The 22,872-nt window shown below is 42.7% G+C and overlaps 1 protein-coding gene across 1 annotated transcript in view; it reads left to right on the plus strand.

The window, feature by feature from the left end:
- The first annotated feature begins 280 nt into the window (after positions 1–280).
- Positions 281–22,872, plus strand: part of hip1rb (huntingtin interacting protein 1 related b) — a 32,222-nt gene continuing 9,630 nt past the window's right edge. The window contains exons 1-13 of the mRNA XM_079517311.1: positions 281–685; positions 13,876–13,939; positions 16,843–16,985; positions 17,483–17,539; positions 17,755–17,835; positions 17,953–18,029; positions 18,419–18,480; positions 19,164–19,304; positions 19,458–19,515; positions 20,415–20,490; positions 21,044–21,214; positions 21,358–21,422; positions 22,360–22,432. Coding sequence (XP_079373437.1) covers positions 593–685; positions 13,876–13,939; positions 16,843–16,985; positions 17,483–17,539; positions 17,755–17,835; positions 17,953–18,029; positions 18,419–18,480; positions 19,164–19,304; positions 19,458–19,515; positions 20,415–20,490; positions 21,044–21,214; positions 21,358–21,422; positions 22,360–22,432 — 1,161 coding nt within the window. The 5' untranslated portion in view covers positions 281–592. The remainder of the gene's footprint in view (positions 686–13,875; positions 13,940–16,842; positions 16,986–17,482; positions 17,540–17,754; positions 17,836–17,952; positions 18,030–18,418; positions 18,481–19,163; positions 19,305–19,457; positions 19,516–20,414; positions 20,491–21,043; positions 21,215–21,357; positions 21,423–22,359; positions 22,433–22,872) is intronic.

The following is a 22,872-nucleotide window of genomic DNA, read 5'->3' on the forward strand; positions in this document are numbered from 1 at the left end:
CCCTGGGACCCTCTACCCATGATTCAAATGTGGTTTTCATGGTTCTTGGCTGTCAAAAAGGGGGTGATCCATATTTAGTGAAAATGTGAAGTTGATTTTGAAAGACTAATAAAGTCATCTTCTTAACACAGTCTACTCTACACTCATATGACCCTATGGGCCAAATGCTGACTCATTTGAAAGACCAAAGTGATGCATGCTGGTGGGGTTGGATAGAATGTTCGCATTTGTATTAGTGTAGCCCTATCTGCCTCTGTAGCATATTATGTAGGCTCGTTGTGAGTTGGGCAGGCACCTTCCACGATTTGGGGGAGGATCCGTCCACGTAATGCAAATGCAAACACAAACAGTCAAACACGTTTGTCTCGCTCACAGTCACATATCGTTTTTCTTCCTTCAAGGCTTCAACCTTACCGCGATGCATCATCTACAATGAATCCAGACTCGGCTTCCAAATGACTGAGCGACTGCATTGTTTGCGCACATCTCCCTGCTACAGGAGATAAGATACATCGCACGTCGAATAATACGTTTGGATTTTCAACATTTTAATTTCTAAATCCGTCGCTATCCTTGCGATAACCAATTGAGGATGAATACCATAAGACAGGTGCCTTCGAGGGTGAAAAGCAAGAGGACGGAGACCCATTTAGGTGCGGAGAGGGAGCATTTTGATAAACAGCAGGTAAATGAATGCTAACACTGTTTGCTTTGTAGGCAGACGTGGTGATGATTTGGTAGCAAACCCTTGCTTTATCATGGCAGGTAAACTCGTCGGGATATTTTGGCCTATTTTGAGACTGTGTACATGTGTAATGTTAACAGTACACATTACACATGATACATCCCAGTACGTATATATATTTAATATAGGCCTATTAGGCTCATTTCATAGCCTACAAACATACAATTATGAATATTTATACAAACATATAGCCGGCAAACAGCACTTACAGATAGTCTTTCTTGATCCAAGGCTAAATACAAACGCATTTAACCAAGCTCCGTAGACTATTTCAAAATTGAGAGGAACCCATAGCCGAGTAAAATGGGCTGTACTAAGATGCATTATTGCTTTAATCTCGGCGACTAGGCATGCTATATAGAATAGATACCCATTATTTGACATTGTTTTCTACTTTTCAACTGCCATTATTACATAATGAACTGAAAGGCGGTGACTTTTGAGAAGCCACTGTTAGACATGAAATCACACAAGAGTATCCGTTGTCAGAGGTGTGCATTGTATGAGTTTCTTCTCACTGAAATTGTCGTTGGTGGTTGTTGACCATATGGATGGTGATTGTTCAAGACATTGGTTTTCAGCAGCAAAGACAATCCATTTAGCCTTTGCATAGGCTCTGACTTAAGTTTATTGAGTAGGCTACTCATCATAGCTTACTTTAATGTTGTCCTTCCTGTTTGACAACCCTTCCTCCATTAGCCACCTCTTTGGTGAGTCCTCCATGTAACTGCTTAGGTAGGATACAGATATTACAGACAATAGAAGTCATGTTCTATTGTTGTAATGGTTGTCCAATGTCCACTGTAGGAATGGGTGTGTCTCATTACTCATACAACAACTTTTCAGCTTCTTGGCAACTTCAGTCAGCTTAGTCAAAGTAAAACTGACTTTATCTCCAGAAACAGGCAAGAGAAAACACACCAATTTACCTTGGTAGCTGAATGAGACGGATGCTGGCAGTGGGTCTGTTTATATCATTGGGGACAAAAGTTTTAATTTAACAAAAAGAGCTATAATATCCACATATCCAGCTTTGTAGAGATATTAAAGATTATCTTGACAGACACGACAGCCTCCTTAAAAGTGGTGATTGATGGTATGAAATTCTTCTTACATTACAATGTCATGCCACATCTTGAAGAAACTGGAGACACAGGCCAAGTCCTATCAGACCATCCATCAGACCATCCATTTACCTGATAACATTTTAATAAAGGTCAATTCTAGCTTAGTTATAAGACCCCATTATTTTAAAATGTGCGTACCTGAGTAGCCAGTTTATTACTGCTGATCTTATCTTTAGACAGGAGAAATGTTGAAACAAGACCAGGCTGTCTGGAGAGGCCTTCAGGCACCGGCTTCTGTCCATAGATGGTGCTACTGAGTTGTTAGGTGGTGCTGGTCTCTGCATATTTGTTTATTTATTAAAGACAGGTAGAATCCATTTCTGGGGTTATTTGTTATATCAACAGAATGAAGTGGACTTTTGTGCTGCAAAATTAAACAGATTTGTTCTGCTGCTTGCTTGAACTCATTGCCATTGTTTTCTCATGCTGTGGACTGGGCTGAATTGACAAAGGGTGTGATGTGACACACTGATGAAGTTGTGTCGAACCAATATTAGATATTAATATTACATAATAATAAAGGGCGCTCAGGTGGTGTAGGAGTAAAGTACCTGTCCGCCACCGTGCGAAGGGAAGGTGCAAGGTGGAGGGTGATCTGTGTCACTGCACATTCTCCTCTGGGCTAGGGCGGCGACAGTCAGCAGGGGTGTTGAATGGGAGGAGTAGGACTATGTTCTCACGGTTGTGGGGGCTCCTCATTGGCAGGTGAGCCAGTAGGGAACAACAACAGTAGTAGCAACTCATTTGTGTGGGGAGGACTTAATCGGAATAACCAGTAACTTGGGGGATGATAAATAATGCAACACATGAGAGGAGGTATTCTTCAGTTAGATTGATCTCATGTCTTCTTGTCACTGATTTACAGAATAATGCTGAATCAAATTTGAGCATGACGTTTCTTTCACGCTCTTTCTCTTTCGGCCCCTCTCTTCCTCCCTCCCTCCTTTGACCTCCATACCAAGGTCAAATGTCCCACACAGTGCCTGGTGTTTACACTCTGTATGTGTGTGGTGTGTTTGCTTTCCCTCATTCCAGACTCTCCGTTGCCTGAGTGAGTGAGTGCACGCACCCATGAGAGGAAGGGGGATGGGAGCACTGAGTAGCAGAACACACTGTATTAACAGACTTGAGTCTAATAGATATTTTGTTTGGTGTCGCTCGCTGAAATGAACAGATTTTAAAGCGAACTAACAATGCATCAAGAAAGAAGATGCATTGTGTTAGCTTTTAAATCCGTGAGTGACAACACCAGAATGAAGTGTGATCACCTCACAAATCATAATCGGTAACAAAAGAGCTCCTGTAATTCTGATATCAGCTGTATAGGCAACTCAAATATTATGTAGCCAGCAGTCTAATATTCAACAATTCTCCCAATCACGACTATTTATAATTCTTCCTCTCACCTTCAGTATGCAAGTCATCATTTTTGGATTATATCCTAACTGTAATTTGTAACGTTTTGTCTAGCAATTATAAGCAGCTAAAATATTACAGGGTACAATCTAGAGATTACAGACTGTATTTTCTATGCACAAATCTACCATTTCAGTGATGAGATGGTAAAATTCAAATTGTCTTACTTTTGTACATAGGAGATGGTAACTGCAAGGACAGCTGCCTGTGTTCAAGTTCACATATGCATTCATACTACTATTTATAAGGGGTTTCATCTCATGGCATGGTCCCCATGCCTAATTCAATATTCCTATGTTCAAAAAAATCCTCCACAGCAATTCTAGAAGCATACTTAATGTGTATAACCTACACATCACGTTATCTTGTCAGTTTCCAAATCCCAAGGGTTGTCCCCATAGTCACTAAGCAATGACCATGCATCCAGGCATCCAGTAAGGAATCACCAAGGGGACTTGGTGATGGAATGATTCACCTTATTAATAGTCTTAGACAAAGAACACACTGCTGAGACTGTTTTGAGAGTAAGGAACACAAACTTTAACTGTCATGCCAATGTCATGACATTGGCATTGAGTGTAGACAAATTGGGAGCTGGGGAGAGTGGGATGACTTGGCAATTCATAAGGGTCTCTCTATAGAGAGTGTAGTCAACACAGAGTCTCAGACGTGCTGAATGCCCTCCTAATATCAGATGTTTGGTTTCGGCTTAGAGAGGATGTTTCGATCCACTATAATCTGTCTGTTTTGTATTAGCAGCATGTAGGCTAGTATTTTTAAGCAAATCTGACAATTTGATGCATGTTATGTTAGAATTATTGCCTTAAGGTTTACATAAGAAAAGCCATGTCATTGAGCTCCCAGATAATTTGTTAGGGGTTTTCATATACAAAGTTTTCATTATTGACCAAGTTAAAAAGCTGTTCAACTTACCAACATGTTTTTGTTTTGCCTGCTGCACTTTATACTGCCATGACACATTCTGGATGATTTTGCTGCTGCTAGGGATGCTAGTGAAAAATACATTTCAAAAGTAAACTAACCGAAATGTAAGATTAGGTGCTGTAGTCTGTGGTGTGACCTTGTCAGCGATTGCTTTAAAGGCAGTCTGTTGAATTAAGCTGATAAGGACCTACAATAAGTGCTCTTGCTGTAGAGCGCAATGAGCATTACAGTATGACCAGTGTGAAGAAGTACAGATGTAGAACTTCTTGACTTTGTCAGCTGCACAAACAGATTCCTACTAAGGATGTCCAAACACATTGACACGCTGCTGAAAAGCAAAGATGACATGAAGGTAAGGGAAGAGACGCTTCAAGGATGGAGGGTATTAATGCAGACTGGGATATTTGTTTGTGTAGTGTCTGTCTGCACAGCAAAATGCTGGCTGGCCTGGTACTAGGCTTTATGGCAGGCGTCAGGGATTAAGGCAGGCTTTTTATCTCACTCATTTCTGTGTCAGGGGAGTGAGGACTACTGCATTGGACACAAACCTACCATAACTTGTTGGGCAGCCAGCCAGCGACACAGTTGACAGTTGATCATTCGGTCTAGACTCTGGAGCAAGTTTTTTAATGTATGGCTTTCATCTCTGATCTAGCTTTGTTGAGTGAGTGTGGTTATGATATCTTTATGTATGATCTGTGCAGGGGTTGATATGAAGTTGGATTAGGCCTAATCAGAGTTGTTTTTCTGTGGGATTTTTATTGTGATTTCTCAGTACAAGCCCCTCCTATATACAGGTTTAATGTTTGTTTTTAAAATGCCATTGACAATGAAGAGAAATTAATGTTTGTTTTTAGTTCAATGTTTGTTTTAAAAACACTATTGTCATCTTGTCCCTAACACAAACATTAAATGCCATTAACAGTAAAGAGAATTTAATGCTTGTTTTGACAGTTTGTTTTACATCATCATTACATCATCCTCAATGTTGTAAGATGCGCCCCTCACTTCACACAGGTGTGATTTTTACAATACATTTTCAACATGGTCTCAACAATGAATAGTTGTCCACGTTTTATACATACAATGTGTATAATTTCTATAATGTACGTAAATTGTAATATAGGCCTACTGTAGCAGCTACTTGCATACCAGATTAGACTGGGAATCAGTTATAATCTACTTCCAACTGTTAAATGATGTTTACATGAAAAAAGGTGACTCCAGACCGAGGAAACTTGTCCAGACTAGTCAAAGACTACTTAAAACTCTTATATTGCAACAGACTAGCATTTTTTATCTGCACAAACAGACGAAAGATTATTTTCCACCATGCAAATTGCTGAAAGCGCTGGTTTGCAGTGTTGCCAGGTAAGCGACTTTGGGCTAGTTAGTTTGGGTGACTTTGGGCTAGTTAGTTTGGGCTTATTTCTGAAGTGTAGTTGCTTATTTTGGCTTGCTTTCATGATTCATTAAAAATAGCTGATGTAATAGGGCTCAAGTAGTGAAACTGGTTGCTTCTTTTAGATTTGTTTTTATAGACCTGGTCGCTTGTTTCACTCACAGAATCTGGCAACACGGCACTTCACACCAAAACAAACAAAGATAGCATAATTTTCGCTAGTCTTGTGTGTGTGTGTGTGTGTGTGTGTGTGTGTGTGTGTGTGTGTGTGTGTGTGTGTGTGTGTGTGTGTGTGTGTGTGTGTGTGTGTGTGTGTGTGTGTGTGTGTGTGTGTGTGTGTGTGTGTGTGTGTGTGTGTGTGTGTGTGTGTGTGTGTGTGTGTGTGTGTGTGTGTGTGTGTGTGTGTGTGTGTGTGTGTGTGTGTGTGTGTGTGTGTGTGAATTGAGATAGAGAATATGGTATCTAGTTCACACACTACACCAGTAGTCAGCCATGAAACATGACGAGCAGTGGCGTAAAGTAATTTACCCCCCTCATCACTACAACATGGATAGGGTCGCTCCCGACATCGGCAACCGACCAGACATGTTCGGTTCTTCATCAACGGGTTCCGACGTGTCGATAAGGCGATATGGACGGCAAGCGACAGGAGCTTCTTGTCGGGAGTCTCCTGCCGACACGCTTGCGACGCTTTCAAACTAGCCGACAGCCGACCGTGTGCAAACACAAACATTAAACGCCATTAACAATAAAGAGACAATATGACACATTATGTCAATTTTCCCTTCATTGTCAATGGCGTTTACAAACAAACATTGAACTAAAGACAAACATTACTCAAAAATACACAACACAAATACTGTACATATTGTGTACACAGGCAGACAACATGGCACTTTCAGCTTGCCCAGCGTTTCTGGTGTTATTGTGCAAGAGTTGGCTGCGGAAAGCCATATTGAAGAGGAGGGTTTTGAGTGGTTTTGAAGGTTTGGACTTTGGAGGGTGAGGGCTTCTCTGAGAGTATATTGGGGAAGTGCATTCCACAGGGTTGGGGCGGCAAAAGCTATGTCTCCTCAGATACGGTACTACGAATGGAGGCTGAAGTGGATTATTTGTTTGCCCGGGAGCCAGTGAAGGTCGTGGAGTACTGGTGTAATGTGGTCTCTGGAACGGGTACTGGTGACCAGGCGGGCAGCTAGTTTATTGAGGACTTTGGAGGCGGTGCCATGGAGGATACTGATGAAAGCATGGATGAGTGTTTCAGCTGCAGAGAATGACGGAGAAGGCCGGAGACGGGCAATGTTCTTGAGGTGGAAGAAGACCGTTTAGTGGCCTGGTTTTCATGGGGGAGGAATGAAAGGGTGGGATCGAAAGTGTACTACACTTTAGTACTATTGTATGATCACCCTCGTGATTCCCCCACATGTACTATTTTCTGGACCAATCTCATAGTCTTCTTCCTTGCCATTCTGAGTGACAGCCATTCTGAATATATTATGAGAGTTTCCCTGTGGCCATGCTGCTCAATGGCCATCTGCTAAGGCCTCAGTGCCAGTCTCTGTGTGCCAAAGCGTGGGCCCCATCCAACCCAATCTTCTACCCCAGCTGTCGGCCTTCCTCCCCCAACAAACCCCTCATTGTCAAATTTGTCATATAACCCTCCATCCTAGTCCGTTGTACTTGCCCTGTGTAAGCCAGAGACTAGCAGTTCATTTGCCGCAGGAGGGGCGGCCAGTCTACTCTCCTTTGTCACTCTCGCTCTATGCCAGTTGGTTTTGGCCCACAGGAGCCCTTCTGTGCTTTGTTTTCTTACTGTGTGTGTGTTTTGGTGTGCTGCTGGTGAGGAGGACGAGGACTGAGGAGGGGTTGTCAACTTGTGGTCTGTGGTGACTTTCATGTTACTTGTAAATGAGGCCTTTATGGGTTTTTCTGGATTCGGGGCATGTGCTCCTGAATATCTGATTGGGTATTTGGCTACAGTACACAGAGACAGGGCATAACCAGCCTATGTTTATGGTTAGATGAAAGTTATTTCTGAGTCCAGAGTTTGATGGCTTGATTGATGATGTTTGAACATATTAAAAACTGTAATGTGTAAACCATTCTTATACAGATTGGAAATCATGTTGTAGGAACAGAGGCAAAAGGAGAGGCTGATGTAGAATAAAGGGCCACTACACGAGGACGTCGCGGGCTGTTCCCCGCCTAAGAGGCTGGGTACACGAGGACGTCGTGGGCTGTTCCCCGCCTAAGTTTGAGAACGATATAAAACTCTGAATGTCAGATAATTGCTTGTTTAGATTGATTACACATGCTGGCAGCACAGCGCTAATCATTGCCTATTTTTTAACACGCAGCATCTCTCTCTCTCTCTCTCTCTCTCTGTGACTGTGAGACTGACACAGACGCGGTCAATAATATATAGCATAAATAATAGGCCAAATATAACACTTTCCCTCTATCTGTGATCAGCTCCTCACACACAACTCCTCTCTCGTGCATGCCTGCTCAATCTCAGCAACTGTTTGCGTGCGTGCGGGCTGCAGATCGGCTATTTTTGGAGAAGAGATTTATAGACATTATGTGCAAATATAAAATAGCTGTGATACTTATATGTAAGTGGTTATGGTGAAATAAACCATTAACACTGGTTAGTTTGGAGGGGGCGAGGGGACTATGACATCACCGTTTCAGCAAATTAGGCGGCATTTGCTATACACACGGAGACGAGAACGTCGCGTCTCCAAACTTTCCCACTCTGGAAAGTAGTTTCAAAATTAGCCGTTAAAGTCCCCCAAAACGCCATCTCCGTGTGACAAAAAGGGCAGATCGGCTAATTACTTGCCCCAGAAACGCCGAATACGTCCTCGTCTGTACAGGCCCAGAGGATCTGCTGCAAAAATGCATATGCTGTTCTGTTAAGGTTATGGTCACTGTGTATCATCGATTACTTGGTTATACAGTGATGATCTCAAATTAAATTGTGGATCATGATAGCAGAACATACAGCAATACAGCACTATTAATATATTACAAGATGATGAGTCAAACAGTGTTTTTCTTAATAGTACATTTGTTCACTGTCAGAAATAAATGAGGAACACCCAAGATTTTAGCGTGTAGGTTTCAGGAGGGCACTGTTTGCACATAACTTAAAGGACAACTCCAGACTAAATAACATGGGCATAATACTGTATATTTTCCTACTTATATTTACTAGTTTGCTCTTGTCATGTGGTTAGAAGTTGTTCTATGATTACAGTAGCTCTAGTCTACAAAGTCTGTGACCTGGTAAACCTTTTTTTTTTACCAGGCCACAGACTTGCCCATATAGTAAATTTGAGCCATGTATGCAATTATTGTGTGTGTATAGTAGTAGTAAGTAGGGTTTTTTCTCTTGGGGGTTTATTGTGCATTGTACTATGTATTACAGAACATGTCACAATGTCACTTATTTTTGTCTCCACCAGGCCAAAGGCATGGGGAGAGAGTATGTTTTGCACTCTCACAGACTCTGTCCACCCGTCCATGTGTGCCTGTCCGTCCGTCCGTCCGTCTGTCCGTCCGTATAGCTAATGTCCGGCACCGTTGTCCTGGCCGATGCCAAACTAGTGCACTGTGCACACACACTCCCTGGATGTGAACGACCCAAATTCTTCAGAACGACCTATTATAGCGCCACCATGAGGCCGATGTTTGCTAAACACATTACATTACTCGTTTTATACTGTTATGTCCATTGTGATATTATCGTTTGATAAATTGAATGGCCAATAGACAGATGGACATGCCCACGAGATTCTTATCTCATGGTGGTGAAAGTACTCTGATGACAGACATACACTGATGTTGGCCACAGGCAGAAACGCATACTCTTAAACCCATATCTATGCTGCATGACTCCATATTTGGGCAAGATTTCAGCCCGATCTCACCACCGTTGCCATACATTCTAAAATGTAGGTTACATAATACATGTATAAAAATAAAGATATATAATAGAAAGCATATTAGAAAAAGAGATGCATGGAGGAGGTACTTCCTTAGCCCACTGGCAGTGTGCAGTCGTGCACAAGACATTTGATGTTTATCAGTGCAGCGGTTCGCGAGCCACAGACAGTGACTACTCACAGACCCATTCCTTGATTTCTCACTTCCTACAGAGCGATGTCATAAAAACAATGTTGGTCACCTTTTTGAAAAAAGTTTTCGCGTTTTCACTTCAGATTTCATGACCACATGTCCTCATCTAGTCGACACACTGATTTTTGTGTGCACGTCGTATGTTGTGGCCCATCATACAACTAACAGATCATCTCACGCCTCAGTTGAAAGTGTTTTATTATTTATGAATACCAGCGCTGTTTAACCTTACAGGTTAACCTTACAGGTTAAACAGGCTAAGCATGATGATGATTTTTTTGCATTTTGATCCAGTTGACAATAGTGGTAACATATTATCACACGAAAAGATCAAATTACCTTCCTCCATCCTGGAGGCAAATCTTTCCTGTGGCCACCAACTTAATCCAAAAAGTCAACCAAAGAACAAGATTCCTATGTAGGATCTAGAGATGCTCCGATAATCGGTGATTTACCCTATCTGGAGAAACTGATCTTTTACACCATTGAAGTGGTATAAATGTCAATCAGATATATAGTATAATATCATTTTTCATCTTTGTGACAGGCCTAAACATTCTCCCCTTCCTCCCCACACACAGGAACAGTATTGACGTGGGTTTTGACATATAAGCATTTTGGAAATATTCAAATTTGCCCCGTATGCACATATCGGTATCGGCCGATCATGAGAAAAACAATCGGGGATCGGTCTCAAAAAACCCGATCGGAGCATCCCTAACAGGATCTCCTCATTGGTCCAAAAAACACCTTGAAGACCCTAACAGGAGCGCTTGTACAAGGTTTCTTCGACTATGCATGCACCTCTTGGTACCACAGCACCTCAAAGGCCCTTAAAACAAGGCTCCATACTTCCCAAAACAAACTGGCCTCACTCCCCGAACACACCTCACCCCTTCCCATTTTGACTAGCTGGAATGGCTTAGGGTTGACGACAGAGTACAGCATCTTGCAATGGGTCTGGTCCACAAGATTCGCTACACCACCAAGATACCCATGTACCTGTCTAAATACTTCCTTAATGTCAACGAAGTCCACACCCACAACACCAGAGGGAGTGCAGCCCAGATTCGGCACAAACAAGGGACTAAATTCATTTCTCTCCTATGCCATCAAAAAGGGGAACGCCCTACCAACAGTCATTAAGACATGTGAATCCCTTGACTCCTTCAAAACCGCTCTCAAAGGGCACCTACGGTCGGCTGCAATTCTAAACTGGCCCCCGTAAAGTCAGAGTCCCCCCCCACCCCCTTTTCTCACCCCCTTTTCCCCTTACTGTATATGATGATTTCCTGTTATTGGAGGGGCGCTATCCATCCATACATCCATCCATCTTCAACCGCTTATCCATAGCGGGGGCAACAGCTCCACCAGAGTGTTCTAGGCTTTATGGCTTCCTCCTGGGGGATCCCGAGACATTCCAAGGCCAGTGAGTCGATGTTTTTCCTCCAACTGCGCCTTGGTCTGCCCTGGGGTCTCCTCCCAGTGAGACGTGCCTCAAGGACCTCCCTAGGGAGACAACCGAGAGGCATCCTAACTAGATGCCTGAACCACCTAAGCGCACCTAAGAGTCTCTCTCGTGTGACTGAACTTCTCATCCTATCTCTAAGGGAGCCAGCCACCCGTCGAAGAAAACTGTATTCGCGACATTTGTATGGTGTTTGATAGAATTGGGGTGACCATGACAACCAGACTGTAATAAGCAGACATGGCTGATGTTGAATTAGATATTTCTTGTTATTCATCTCGAGGTCATGTGCTGTGGTGGTGTCCACAAGTTTTGTTATTCAGCCTCTCCGTCATCTTCTCCCTTCCTCCTCCCATAAAGCTACACTTGTTTTACCTGCTGGACCAGGTGCCAGAGGGACCAGCAGTAGAGCTCTATGTCCCATGGTATTGTTGACATGGAGTCGCTTTTCGTTTTCAGTTTTCTTATCGGCTGAATAAAGCAGACTGATGTAATCTATCAATGCCCACTCTCACCCTGTCTGTCACTGACAACAACACCGACATACTTTTTCCCTATTTTTGAGGATTATATGCGTGTGTGAATTTGTGCGATGAAAGCGTATGTAAACGTATGTTTTCTCATGCCAATAAAGCCCATTGAATTGAATTGAATTGAATTGATTGGCTGATCACCCCATAGCAATTATTTGATTGGCTGAGCAGGATAAAAAGTGAGGGCAGAAAATTGAAGATGCAAATTGTGATTGGCAGGAATGAGAAGATGTATGATGATAAGAGCGCCCCTCACTTCACACGGGTATGATGTTTTATGTTATGTATGTTAAAACCGTCCTATTCCAATAAATGTATAGTTCAAAGCACTGGTGCTGATTCAGGAACATGGGAGCAAATTAGGGGAATGTGCATGTGTCATACTTTTCGCTCCTTTAGTTTGTGTATATGCTCAACACGGTAGTCTTGGCAAGGCTATGCTTGGAATGCTGTTAACAACATGCCTCATCTCTTCAGAGATGGGGGGACACACCCAAAACAAACAGGAGTCCAGCAGAAATCTCATCCTACCTTACTTACGATATACTGACTGATGTAAAAGTGTACTAATCACAGGGTGAGAGCCAAGGGCTCATCTCTTTATGTCTGAAAGAATGTTGTGCTAGCTCATATTATTAACTGATTAGCCTCATGTGGGTCAGACTGGAGGAGAGAGTATCACATCAACATATGTATGGTCCAGGCAGTATTGTAAGGTGCGGTAGTACCAATATATCTAGTCAATTACCTTTCTGTGGTTAGTACAAGTACAAAGTTATTCCTCCAAAGGGAGCTTCACACTTGTACCATGTGGATTCAAGAGCTGAATGGTTGCTTTTATACTCTGCAGAAGTTATGTGGAATGGGTTACCTGCTGTTCAAGACCAGTCCTCCATAAAGAGTTGGCTGAATATCAGTTGAACATAATTATATCCACCAGTTAGTTGTAGCAGTTTCCTGTACATTAGCCATATTTTGTTCTTTGCTGTTTAAATTGTCTAGTTAGTTGACTCCTGTCTTTACTATAACTTTCTAACATATGTTTGGCTGTACTCTCTCCCCCTGTAATTCTGTGTACATAATATGATGCAAACTTAAAAGCAAACCCAGGGATTGCAATATCTACTGCAAAGCACTACAGCTGATAATAATGGGAGGGTGGAGAAGTGTCACATGCTTGAGGAAAACACCCTGCCCCTCCTGCTGTAGAGTCATCAGACTAAGTGTACAACAGAGGTTTTGCCTTTTAAAAGGCGAGAGTGACAAACAGGGTGCCTGATGGCTCACTCAGCCTCAACCAATCGGGGCACTGACCACATGCTCATTGCTCTATGTGAGTTGCAAGGATTAGATGAGTTGTCTTGTATGTACCCCCTCTCCTTCTGTCTTGTGTTTCCTGTCTCTCTGCGGTTTCCTGTTTCTACGCTCTCCTCTCTAAATAAAGCAATAAATGCCCAAAACAAAAAACATAAACACCAGATTAGGTGCAGATTTGAGAAGAATCATTAAATAGGCTGATAACGGTAGCCATTTTCTCGCTGGTACTTGAGCTTTCTGTTTTGCTGGATAAAGTAACGAGGCATATACATTTATCTGGACTCAAAACATTTTGTATGGTTTGTACATTTTTCTATGAATGAACTTCTTCCCTTCTCCTCTCTCTTCTATGAATGAACTTCTTCCCTTCTCCTCTCTCTTCTATGAATGAACTTCTTCCCTTCTCCTCTCTCTTCTATGAATGAACTTCTTCCCTTCTCCTCTCTCTTCTATGAATGAACTTCTTCCCTTCTCCTCTCTCTTCTATGAATGAACTTCTTCCCTTCTCCTCTCTCTTCCACTGTAGCTAATGAATGAACTTCTTCCCTTCTCCTCTCTCTTCTATGAATGAACTTCTTCCCTTCTCCTCTCTCTTCCACTGTAGCTAATGAATGAACTTCTTCCCTTCTCCTCTCTCTTCTATGAATGAACTTCTTCCCTTCTCCTCTCTCTTCCACTGTAGCTAATGAATGAACTTCTTCCCTTCTCCTCTCTCTTCCACTGTAGCTAAGCAGCATTATGAATGAACTTCTTCCCTTCTCCTCTCTCTTCCACTGTAGCTAAGCAGCATCAGCAAAGCCATCAACGCTACTGAGGCACCTGTGAAGGAGAAGCATGCACGCCGTATCCTTTTGTGGAAGCCTACAAACCCTAAACTAATCATCAGCTAGTCCATTTTGCATGTGCTGTTAGTAAAAGTACTTTGTTTTAAACTGTCCTTTTGCATTAAAGTGGTTGTCTTGTTAGCCCAATATTTTATAAACAATGATTAAATGTTTTATATATCACACTGTTTTTTTTTTCTTTTTCTTTTTTTTAAAGACGGTGACCGAACATAAACGGACCAGAACTAAACGGCATACAATTTACAATTTACAATTTAGGCATTTAGCAGACGCTCTTAATCCAGAGCGACTTACAATAGGCAAGAACAAAAAGCATGGGAATACATCACATATGTAACAAAATGCATTTATCGCGAAACATGCGTAAGCTAAGACCGTGACTAGAACATATCTATATAATGACACTATACATATAAACTATAACTAGAACATATCTATATAATGACACTATACATATAAACTACACATATGTGCTATACTATGCTGTACATATATACTATGAAGTGCTATGACTACATACAATGCACTTATTGTGCTGTCTACATGACATGCTATAAGTCTGTTTCAAATGCTATATAAGTCTAAGAAGTGCTGTCTAAGGGGGTAGGGTAAGTGCTATGGGCCATGATGGAGTCTGAAAAGGTGGGTTTTCAGACTACGGCGGAAGATCGGGAGTGATGCTGCAGTTCTGATTGCAACGGGAAGTGCATTCCACAGTTTTGGGGCCAGAAGGGAGAAGAGTTTGGGACGTGTGGAGCGTTGTCCCGGCGTTTTTAGTGAGGGTACTTCCAGCTTCCCTGCGTTGGCTGATCTGAGTGCGCGGGAGGGTTTGTAGGGTTCAATCATGCTGGCAAGATATGGGGGAGCCATACCTTTGGTTGCTTTAAATGCCAACATCAGAGTTTTGTATTCTGTGCGGGCAGCGACCGGGAGCCAGTGCAGGGAGCGGAGCAGGGGGGAGACATGTGAGAATTTTGGCTGGTTGAAGACCAAGCGAGCTGCGGCATTTTGGATCAGTTGGAGAGGCTTCAGTGCACATGCCGGTAGGCCAGTAAGGAGAGAGTTACAATAGTCAAGTTTTGACAGGACTGTTGTCTGGATTAGGAGCTGGGATGATTCCTGGGTGAGGAACGGTCTAATTCGTCGTATGTTATAGAGTGTGAACCTACAGGATCGAGTGACAGCTGTGATGTGAGTTTTGAACGAGAGCTGACTGTCCAGGACAACACCAAGGTTCCTGGCTGTTGGGACAGACGTTACCAGGGCGTTGTCTACGGAAATAGTTAGCTCCCGCATCGGGCAGGACTTAGCTGGGAAGAAGAGAAGCTCAGTCTTGTCTGGGTTCAGCTTGAGGTGGTTGGAGGACATCCACTGTGAGATGTCAGCCAGGCAAGCAGTGATGCGCTCTTCCACCTGGGTGGCAGAGGGGGGGAAGGATAGAAACAGTTGTGTGTCATCGGCATAACAGTGATAGGATATATTGTGGGCAGAGATGATAGTGCCAAGGGATTTAGTGTACAGTGAGAAAAGGAGGGGACCAAGTACAGATCCCTGTGGGACCCCAGTTTGGAGGGTTCGGGGGGATGATAACAGACCTTTCCAGGAGACCTGGTAGGTCCGGTCGGTGAGGTAAGAGGAGAACCACTTTAGTGCCGTCCCGCCGATGCCTAGATCCGCTAGGGTGTCTAGGAGCAGCTGGTGGTTCACTGTGTCAAATGCTGCTGATAGGTCTAGGAGAATCAGGACTGCAGAGTGGGAAGCAGCCTGGGCAGCATGTAGTGCTTCTGTGACTGCCAGCAGGGCAGTTTCTGTGGAGTGGGCTTTTTTGAATCCGGACTGGTTGGGATCTAGCAGGTTGTTATGTGAGAGATGGAGAGAGAGCTGGTTGGAGACAACACGTTCAATGCTTTTTGATAGAAATGAAAGGAGTGATACCGGTCTGTAGTTCTTGACATCTGAGGGGTCAAGGGTTGGTTTCTTGAGGAGTGGTGTTACTCTGGCTGACTTGAGGGCAGATGGGACGCAGCCTGAGGTTACTGAGGTGTTGATGATGGATGTGATGAAGGGGAGCAGATCAGGTGCGATGGTCTGGAAGATTGGAGACGGGACAGGGTCGAGAGGACAGGTGGTAGGTCTAGTGGAAGTCACTAGTTGTAGGACCTCGTCTGGGGAAAGAGGAGAGAAGGAGGACATGCGTGGTGTGTTGGGGTTAGTGTTGGTTGAGTCAGATGCCACTTTATGGGGGAGGGGGGGGAAGGAGCTGCTGATATCGTCAACCTTCTTCTCGAAGTAGTTGACAAAAACATCAGCAGTGAGGGATGAAGGTTGGGTGGGGGGAGGGGGCTTAAGGAGGGAGGAGAAAGTGGAGAAGAGCTTCCTTGGGTTAGAAGTACAGGATTGGATTTTGGTGTGGTAGAAAGAGGTTTTAGCAGTGGTTAGTGAGAGGGAGAAGGCAGAGAGGAGTGAGTGAAAGTGGGATAGGTCATCAGGTAGCTTTGTCTTGCGCCATTTCCTTTCGGCTGCCCTTAGAGGTGTTCGTTCAGATCTGAGAGTTTCAGATAACCAGGGAGCCGGTGGACATGAGCGAGCTGGCCTGGATGAGAGCGGGCAGTGTTGGTCGAATGCAGATGAGATAGGCATATAAACAAAACCGTAATTTTTTAAATAACCAAGTACATTAGAGACTGTATCTGCTATCTGTAGAAATGGGCAGTTGAGGTTGTACCTGGTTTATCCATCCCAGTGTAATTATACAATGCATCTCTGGCATCTTCTTAGTGAGACAGCTGGTATGGTCATCAACTATTGATTTTTCATCTGAGGCAACCATCTAGTTTCTAGAATAAGAACGGAGTGAGCTGTCCTGTGCGGCACTTGTCCTTTCCTTTACAATGACCACAGGAATCATCCTGGGGACACACCGGGAGAAGGGAGCGTACACCTTCTGGTCCTACGCCTTAGGCCTTCCCTTGAACAGCAGTTCCATCCTCTGCTGGAAGTTTTGCCATGTGTTGCACAAAGTCCTGCGGGATGGCCACCATAACGTAAGTGCTGAACCTTCTAACCCGTAATGTCTACCAGGTTTTGACTATTCCAGACAAAAATATTGTGGTCTGGCGGAAACCTTTTATGTCCAAAACCCACAGACAAACTTTACCATTCACACCACACACAATATTCTGCATATTAAACATCATTCAAAATGTTTTACATAGTGGATCGTTTGTTTTCACTACTTTTGTGTAACACTGTCATAGGAGTATAAAGGCATTTATAAATTAAAAATGCAAATATTCAAAAATATAGAAATACAAGCTTTCTTCTCTACGTCAAAGATGATTCAGTCATGGGGGATTCTGTATGGTCCAAAGTGTACCACGTACTCACAACATCGTTTTGATTGAATCTCAACATTCTTCTGTCAATATATGAGTCTTAATTACTAACATCCGATGGAATTAAGGAAATGATTGAGTTGTATTGGATTCTAAAGGTGCTATTATGAAATGCACACAATCTTTTTTTTTTTTAACCATAACAGAGTATACAAGACTGCATGAGACATCACAGTACTCTTGTTGAGGTCGGCACACTATGGGTGAGTCTGTGTTCTAGATTTCTTTCTTTTTTCCTTTTTTGTTTTTATTTGTTTTCTTTTTTTTATTATTTTTTAACTTGCTTCCTGCTTTGCAAAGAATTTGTGTCAGAGAGATAAGTTGGGGCAGATCAAATTGGTAGAGACATAAGAGATTCTTCCTGCTGTTGAGATAAAACTCAACTTATTGAATGTTCGTTGTCTCATCTGGTTTCCAGGGCAACCTCCATGACAGATATGGACAGCTGGTTTCTCTGTCCACTAAACTCCTCTGTACGAAGATGGAATTCCATACGAAGGTAAGCACACCCATGCCATGTCGGTGGCCTACATGGTTTGTAACCAAGATTCATCTAATATTTGATATGAACTTGATATGAATAGAATCCATGATAAAAAAATGTACGTCATTGCAGCATCCAGAAATACGACCCAGCTTGGAGACGACAGACGAGGTCTTGGAGCGCACTGCAGGGAGTGACATCAATAATGTGTGAGTCTTTCTCTACCCATGAAACCCCCTCCAACACCTGACATGCTTTTGAACAATATTTTGCACGTTTTACAATAACGCCATTCCAGCCATCATTTACTGTGCTATGAGTGTTTCTTATAAAATCTAATTGTGTTCCGACTTTTGGTTTCCTGCTTCAAATGATCATGACAAAGAAATTAATAACACTATATTTTTTTTAATTCAGCAATAGTCTCAATTGCAGCACAGCTATTATATCCCACTAATTTTACTACCAAGTTCTGTTTGTAAAATACAGTAAAAAAGACCATCAGCTCCAGTGTTCTCATTTAGCAAGCACCCATCAACATTGTGTTTTGAGCGGAGCGCTTCTCTGACTAACAAGGGTATCAACTTCTCTCCTGCAGGTTCCAGCTCACAGTGGAGGTATTTGATTACCTGGACACAGAGCTAAAGCTGGCAGAGACGGGTAAAAAGGCCCTGCACCTAACTTACCCCCCCCCCCCCCCACACACACACACACACACACACGCACGCACGCACGCACACGCACACACTACCTATCCAAGGATGGGTAATCTGAGCCACATGGCTGGTACATAAATAGGTAATGTCAGGAGGCCAAGGGCCAGTCAAAGAAAGGTTTATTGTGAGCCTTTGCTTGTCCTTCTGAAGAAAGTATTTTTACATATAGTAGTCGTCATTTATAAATGACCAGAGACTCGAATGACCAGTATAGTTTTAACCAATATTCTTATTTTGATTTGGGATACATTTGTTTTCAACAAAAAGGAAATGCCTGTAATTAGAGGGAATTAAGTTGATTCCCCTTGGTTTGTCAGTAATGGAGTGATCCTCCCTGCCCCAGAGGATTTAGGCACAAGATCCCATTCTTAGCAGCCATAAACAAACCTTACAACTGAACTATAAACAACTTCTGCCAGCCCTTTTTACTGACTGGGCATGCTGTTCCTCCACTTATAATGCACACCCTTGTGGCACAGTAGTGCTGTTTTATATCCAGTTGGAGTGGGTGATTCATTGCCAACATTTTGGTCCAGAGGGACATTGACCAAAGCACACAGTATCTTGCATATTCTTGACTATGTAGATACTTATGTGTATGTGCTGTATGTGTTATGTTTTTCACAGTGATCCGACAGCTGAACACATCTATTGCCATCTCCACCCTCTCATCAGGCCAGTGTCGCCTGGCCCCCCTAATCCAGGTCATTCAGGACTGTAGCCACCTCTATCACTTCACTGTGAAGCTGCTGTTTAAGCTGCACGCCTGTAAGACCACCTTCTACTTACTGTACAAAAGTCTGCCATGCATGCCATATATGGTATAATTCAGTATACGGATTCATATAATCCGGAAGATGTATTCCTCTAGTAGTGTCTCATAGTGTCAACCGATAATTAAATGCCATGTTTTGCATTTAGGTCTCCCCGCCGACACTTTGCAAGGACACCGTGATCGTTTCCATGACCAGTTCCACAGGTACATTTTCCAAGGCCTTAGGCTACAAGGGAATGAGGGCAGGCACCTCAAATGGGAGAGAGTCATTATACCATAGGGAAGCTGCAACATAATCCTGCCTCACCCTGTCACTGCATCACTCCAATCCAATGCAAATGCTCGCTTTACAGCTGCCCATCCCCCACTGTTTGTAGTGTCATTGGGCATTGTCATTGTCACAGACATTATTTCTCAACTGGTAAGCAGAGAGAGGAGTCTGCAGATAGTGGTCAGTGACAACTTGCAATAAATCCATATCCAAAGACGTGACTGCAGAAATAGTAGTGTGTACTCGTGTTCTTTATTAAATGCCAATTTTACTGTAGATCTCCACTGTAAGATTTATATTATTAGTTCAAATAGTTTTTTATTTTATTTTCTTTAAAAAAAGAAAAAAAATACTGTATGTGATTGTACGACTTAATCAGTAAATCCATCCATCCCGGTGAGAGATTAAGGCTAAAATTATACAATATACACAGTATAAAGAACCATTTAATATTTATATGGAAACCCAATAAATACTCATCCTTGTATGTGTAAACCATGAGAATGTATACTGCTGATGTATGCCAAACAATTAACATTTGCTAAGAATGAGTACAATTGCATACAAGTATAGTGACATGTCATATCACTCTAAATTTGTATTATGTAATGTTACTATAACAACATTTACCATTACGTCCATATTCTGGGCTAGTCATAATATGGAGACATTTGGAGAAAATATATCTACAAGCTCACTACGCATCGTGGGGAAAAAGGAGGAGACCTAGTATAAACTCCTTGGGGGTCCCCGGGTCTATCTATGAAAATGACAATGATATCAACATATAATATATGTATAATAGTCATTGCTTTTTCTCATGATCCCACAGCCTTAAGAGCTTCTTCAATAAAGCTAGAGACATGCTGTTCTTCAAGAGGCTCATCCAGATCCCAAAGCTGCCTGATGTAAGTGATGGGAAAGGAGTAGCATGACCCAATGCAGGAACACAGGGGTAGCATGACCCAATGCAGGAACACAGCCTTTGTCTTAGATTCTGGGCGGCTGTGGCTCAGGAGGTAGAGCAGGTCGTCCAATGATCCATGGGTCGGCGGTTCGAATCCCGGCTCCTCCTGTCTACATGTCGAAGTGTCCTTGGGCAAGACACTGAACCCCAAATTGCTCCCGATGTGCTGGTTGGTACCTTGCATGGCTTCCGCTGCAATCGGTGTATGAATGTGTGTGTGAATGGGTGAATGTAATGCACAATCTATGTAAAGCGCCTTGGATAAAGGCGCTATATAAATGCACCATTTTATTCCCAAATTCTTACCATAACCTCTGTATCACAGCTGGTAGATTATAAACCTTGTATATCCAAAACGCCAGCACATGAATAATTGACAGAATGGCTTTTGATATTTCTAAACAAAGGTATTTCTAAACACCACTTAAATTACAGTTACCACAGCAGTATGCAGTGGTTCTGATCGATATGTTCTCTTGCATCTGTCCTCCCAGTCCCCTCCTAACTTCTTGCATGCGGCCTCGCTGGCCAAGCATGCCAGGCCTGTGGTGGTCATCCCTGATGAAGATGAACCAGAACAGCAGGATGATGATGATGATGAGCCTGAGCCTCTAATCGAGGTCAGCGATGTCATCACCACATCCAGTGTGCAGGTGCAACCCCAGGTACGGGTCATTGGTCATACGCGTGCGGCCGCGCACACACACACACACACACACACACACACACACACACACACACACACACAAAGTGATTGAATGTAGTTGCATTTCTGTGTGCTTTATTTTTATTTGTTTTGCTCTCCTAGCCGACTTTTGACATCTTTGATCAGACCTTTGGAGTTGGACCCCCAAATGGAGGCTTTGATGATAGGTGAGAGAATTTGCTGTCCATGGTATCTTGTGAGTGATTATTAAATATAACATTTGGTTCAGAAATATGCTACAGTTTGAACTTTGGACCTACCTCTCTCTCCGTTGGACATCAAAGTTACAAACTACAAAAAAGGTGGCAATGTCCGAACGCATCTAGTATCAATCCGGTGCAGTGCCTGCTTAAGCTTTATATAACGTTTAAACTGATTATATTTACACAATTTGCTTTAAAACACATTTTCAAAGCTATAAAGATGAGAAACCCTAATTCCACCGTTTCGTTACAATGATGCAATTGAACATGAGTATTTGATTTATTTGCGTGACATTATTTGAATAGCCCAATGTTGATTACAGTGATAATGTATACAAATGTTGATTTTCTTTATTTTATTATCCCATTAAGGACGGGAACCCCTTTTTGTAAATATACCTTTCAGGACGGGAACCCCTTTTGGGGTAGTTGTTGCTATGTACAGTATATATTTAAGATTTAAGTTTTTCAGAAAACCTAAATCAGGATTTAGAACGTGCTATTATTATTATAAAATGTGTTGTATTGACATGCTGTACCATTCAGATTGGTCCCGATTGTAGCTTTAATGTTTGAGCTACAGTGTGTCTTTACATGAACTATTTTTTACCCTCTGAGACCTTGACCTGTCACACTTTATGTACAGTATATCTGACTGTAAATACATCCTCACACTTTATGTACAGTATATTATATATTCTTGTGCCTTGCATATTTACCAAATAGATTATACTTTATGATTTATTCATTTTTCTATTCCGTAACTGCAATTTGCAGGAAGCTAGCACAAATTATGTCACCCACTCCTTTATACCTTGTGTAAAATTGTGATGTGACAATAAAGTTGAATTGAGAGCTAGCGGTTGGTAGATATGTCCTGATCTTTCAAATGGTTCTACAGGGATCTACAGATTGAAAATCTCAAGCGGGACATGGAGATGTTGAGATCAGAACTGGAGAGGGTCAAAGCAGAGGTATGCAGTCATATCAGAGACACATCATTCAAAACCCTACACAGCATGTGCCATACCACACCCCTGCTTCTGTGACGCCTGCGCAGTGATTGGCCAGTAGCCACGCAAACGCTCTCGCCAGAACATGATTTACTATTCTGTGCCTATCAGGTCGCAACTCGAACACCGCTGAGTCGGATCAATCGAACTTTGCAACGTTTGGCATGGCAACTCGCTCGCTTTAGCTCGCGCGGTGGCGCCTCACGTTCGCTTGAGACGGCGCAGTTGCTGTAGGCGAGAGGCACTTCCACGTTGGCCACAGTAGCGACGCATGGTTATAAGCACAAGCCATGTAGAGTTTAGAATGTCGCATCTAATAACTCATGTCTGTTGTTTAGACTAGTTCAGGATTGTTGTCTTTGTCACAGAATTATGACAACGGAGGACATTATTAATGTGCA

The sequence above is a fragment of the Electrona antarctica genome (genome assembly GCF_951216825.1).
Source record: "Electrona antarctica genome assembly, chromosome: 12".
Lineage (NCBI taxonomy): Eukaryota > Metazoa > Chordata > Actinopteri > Myctophiformes > Myctophidae > Electrona > Electrona antarctica.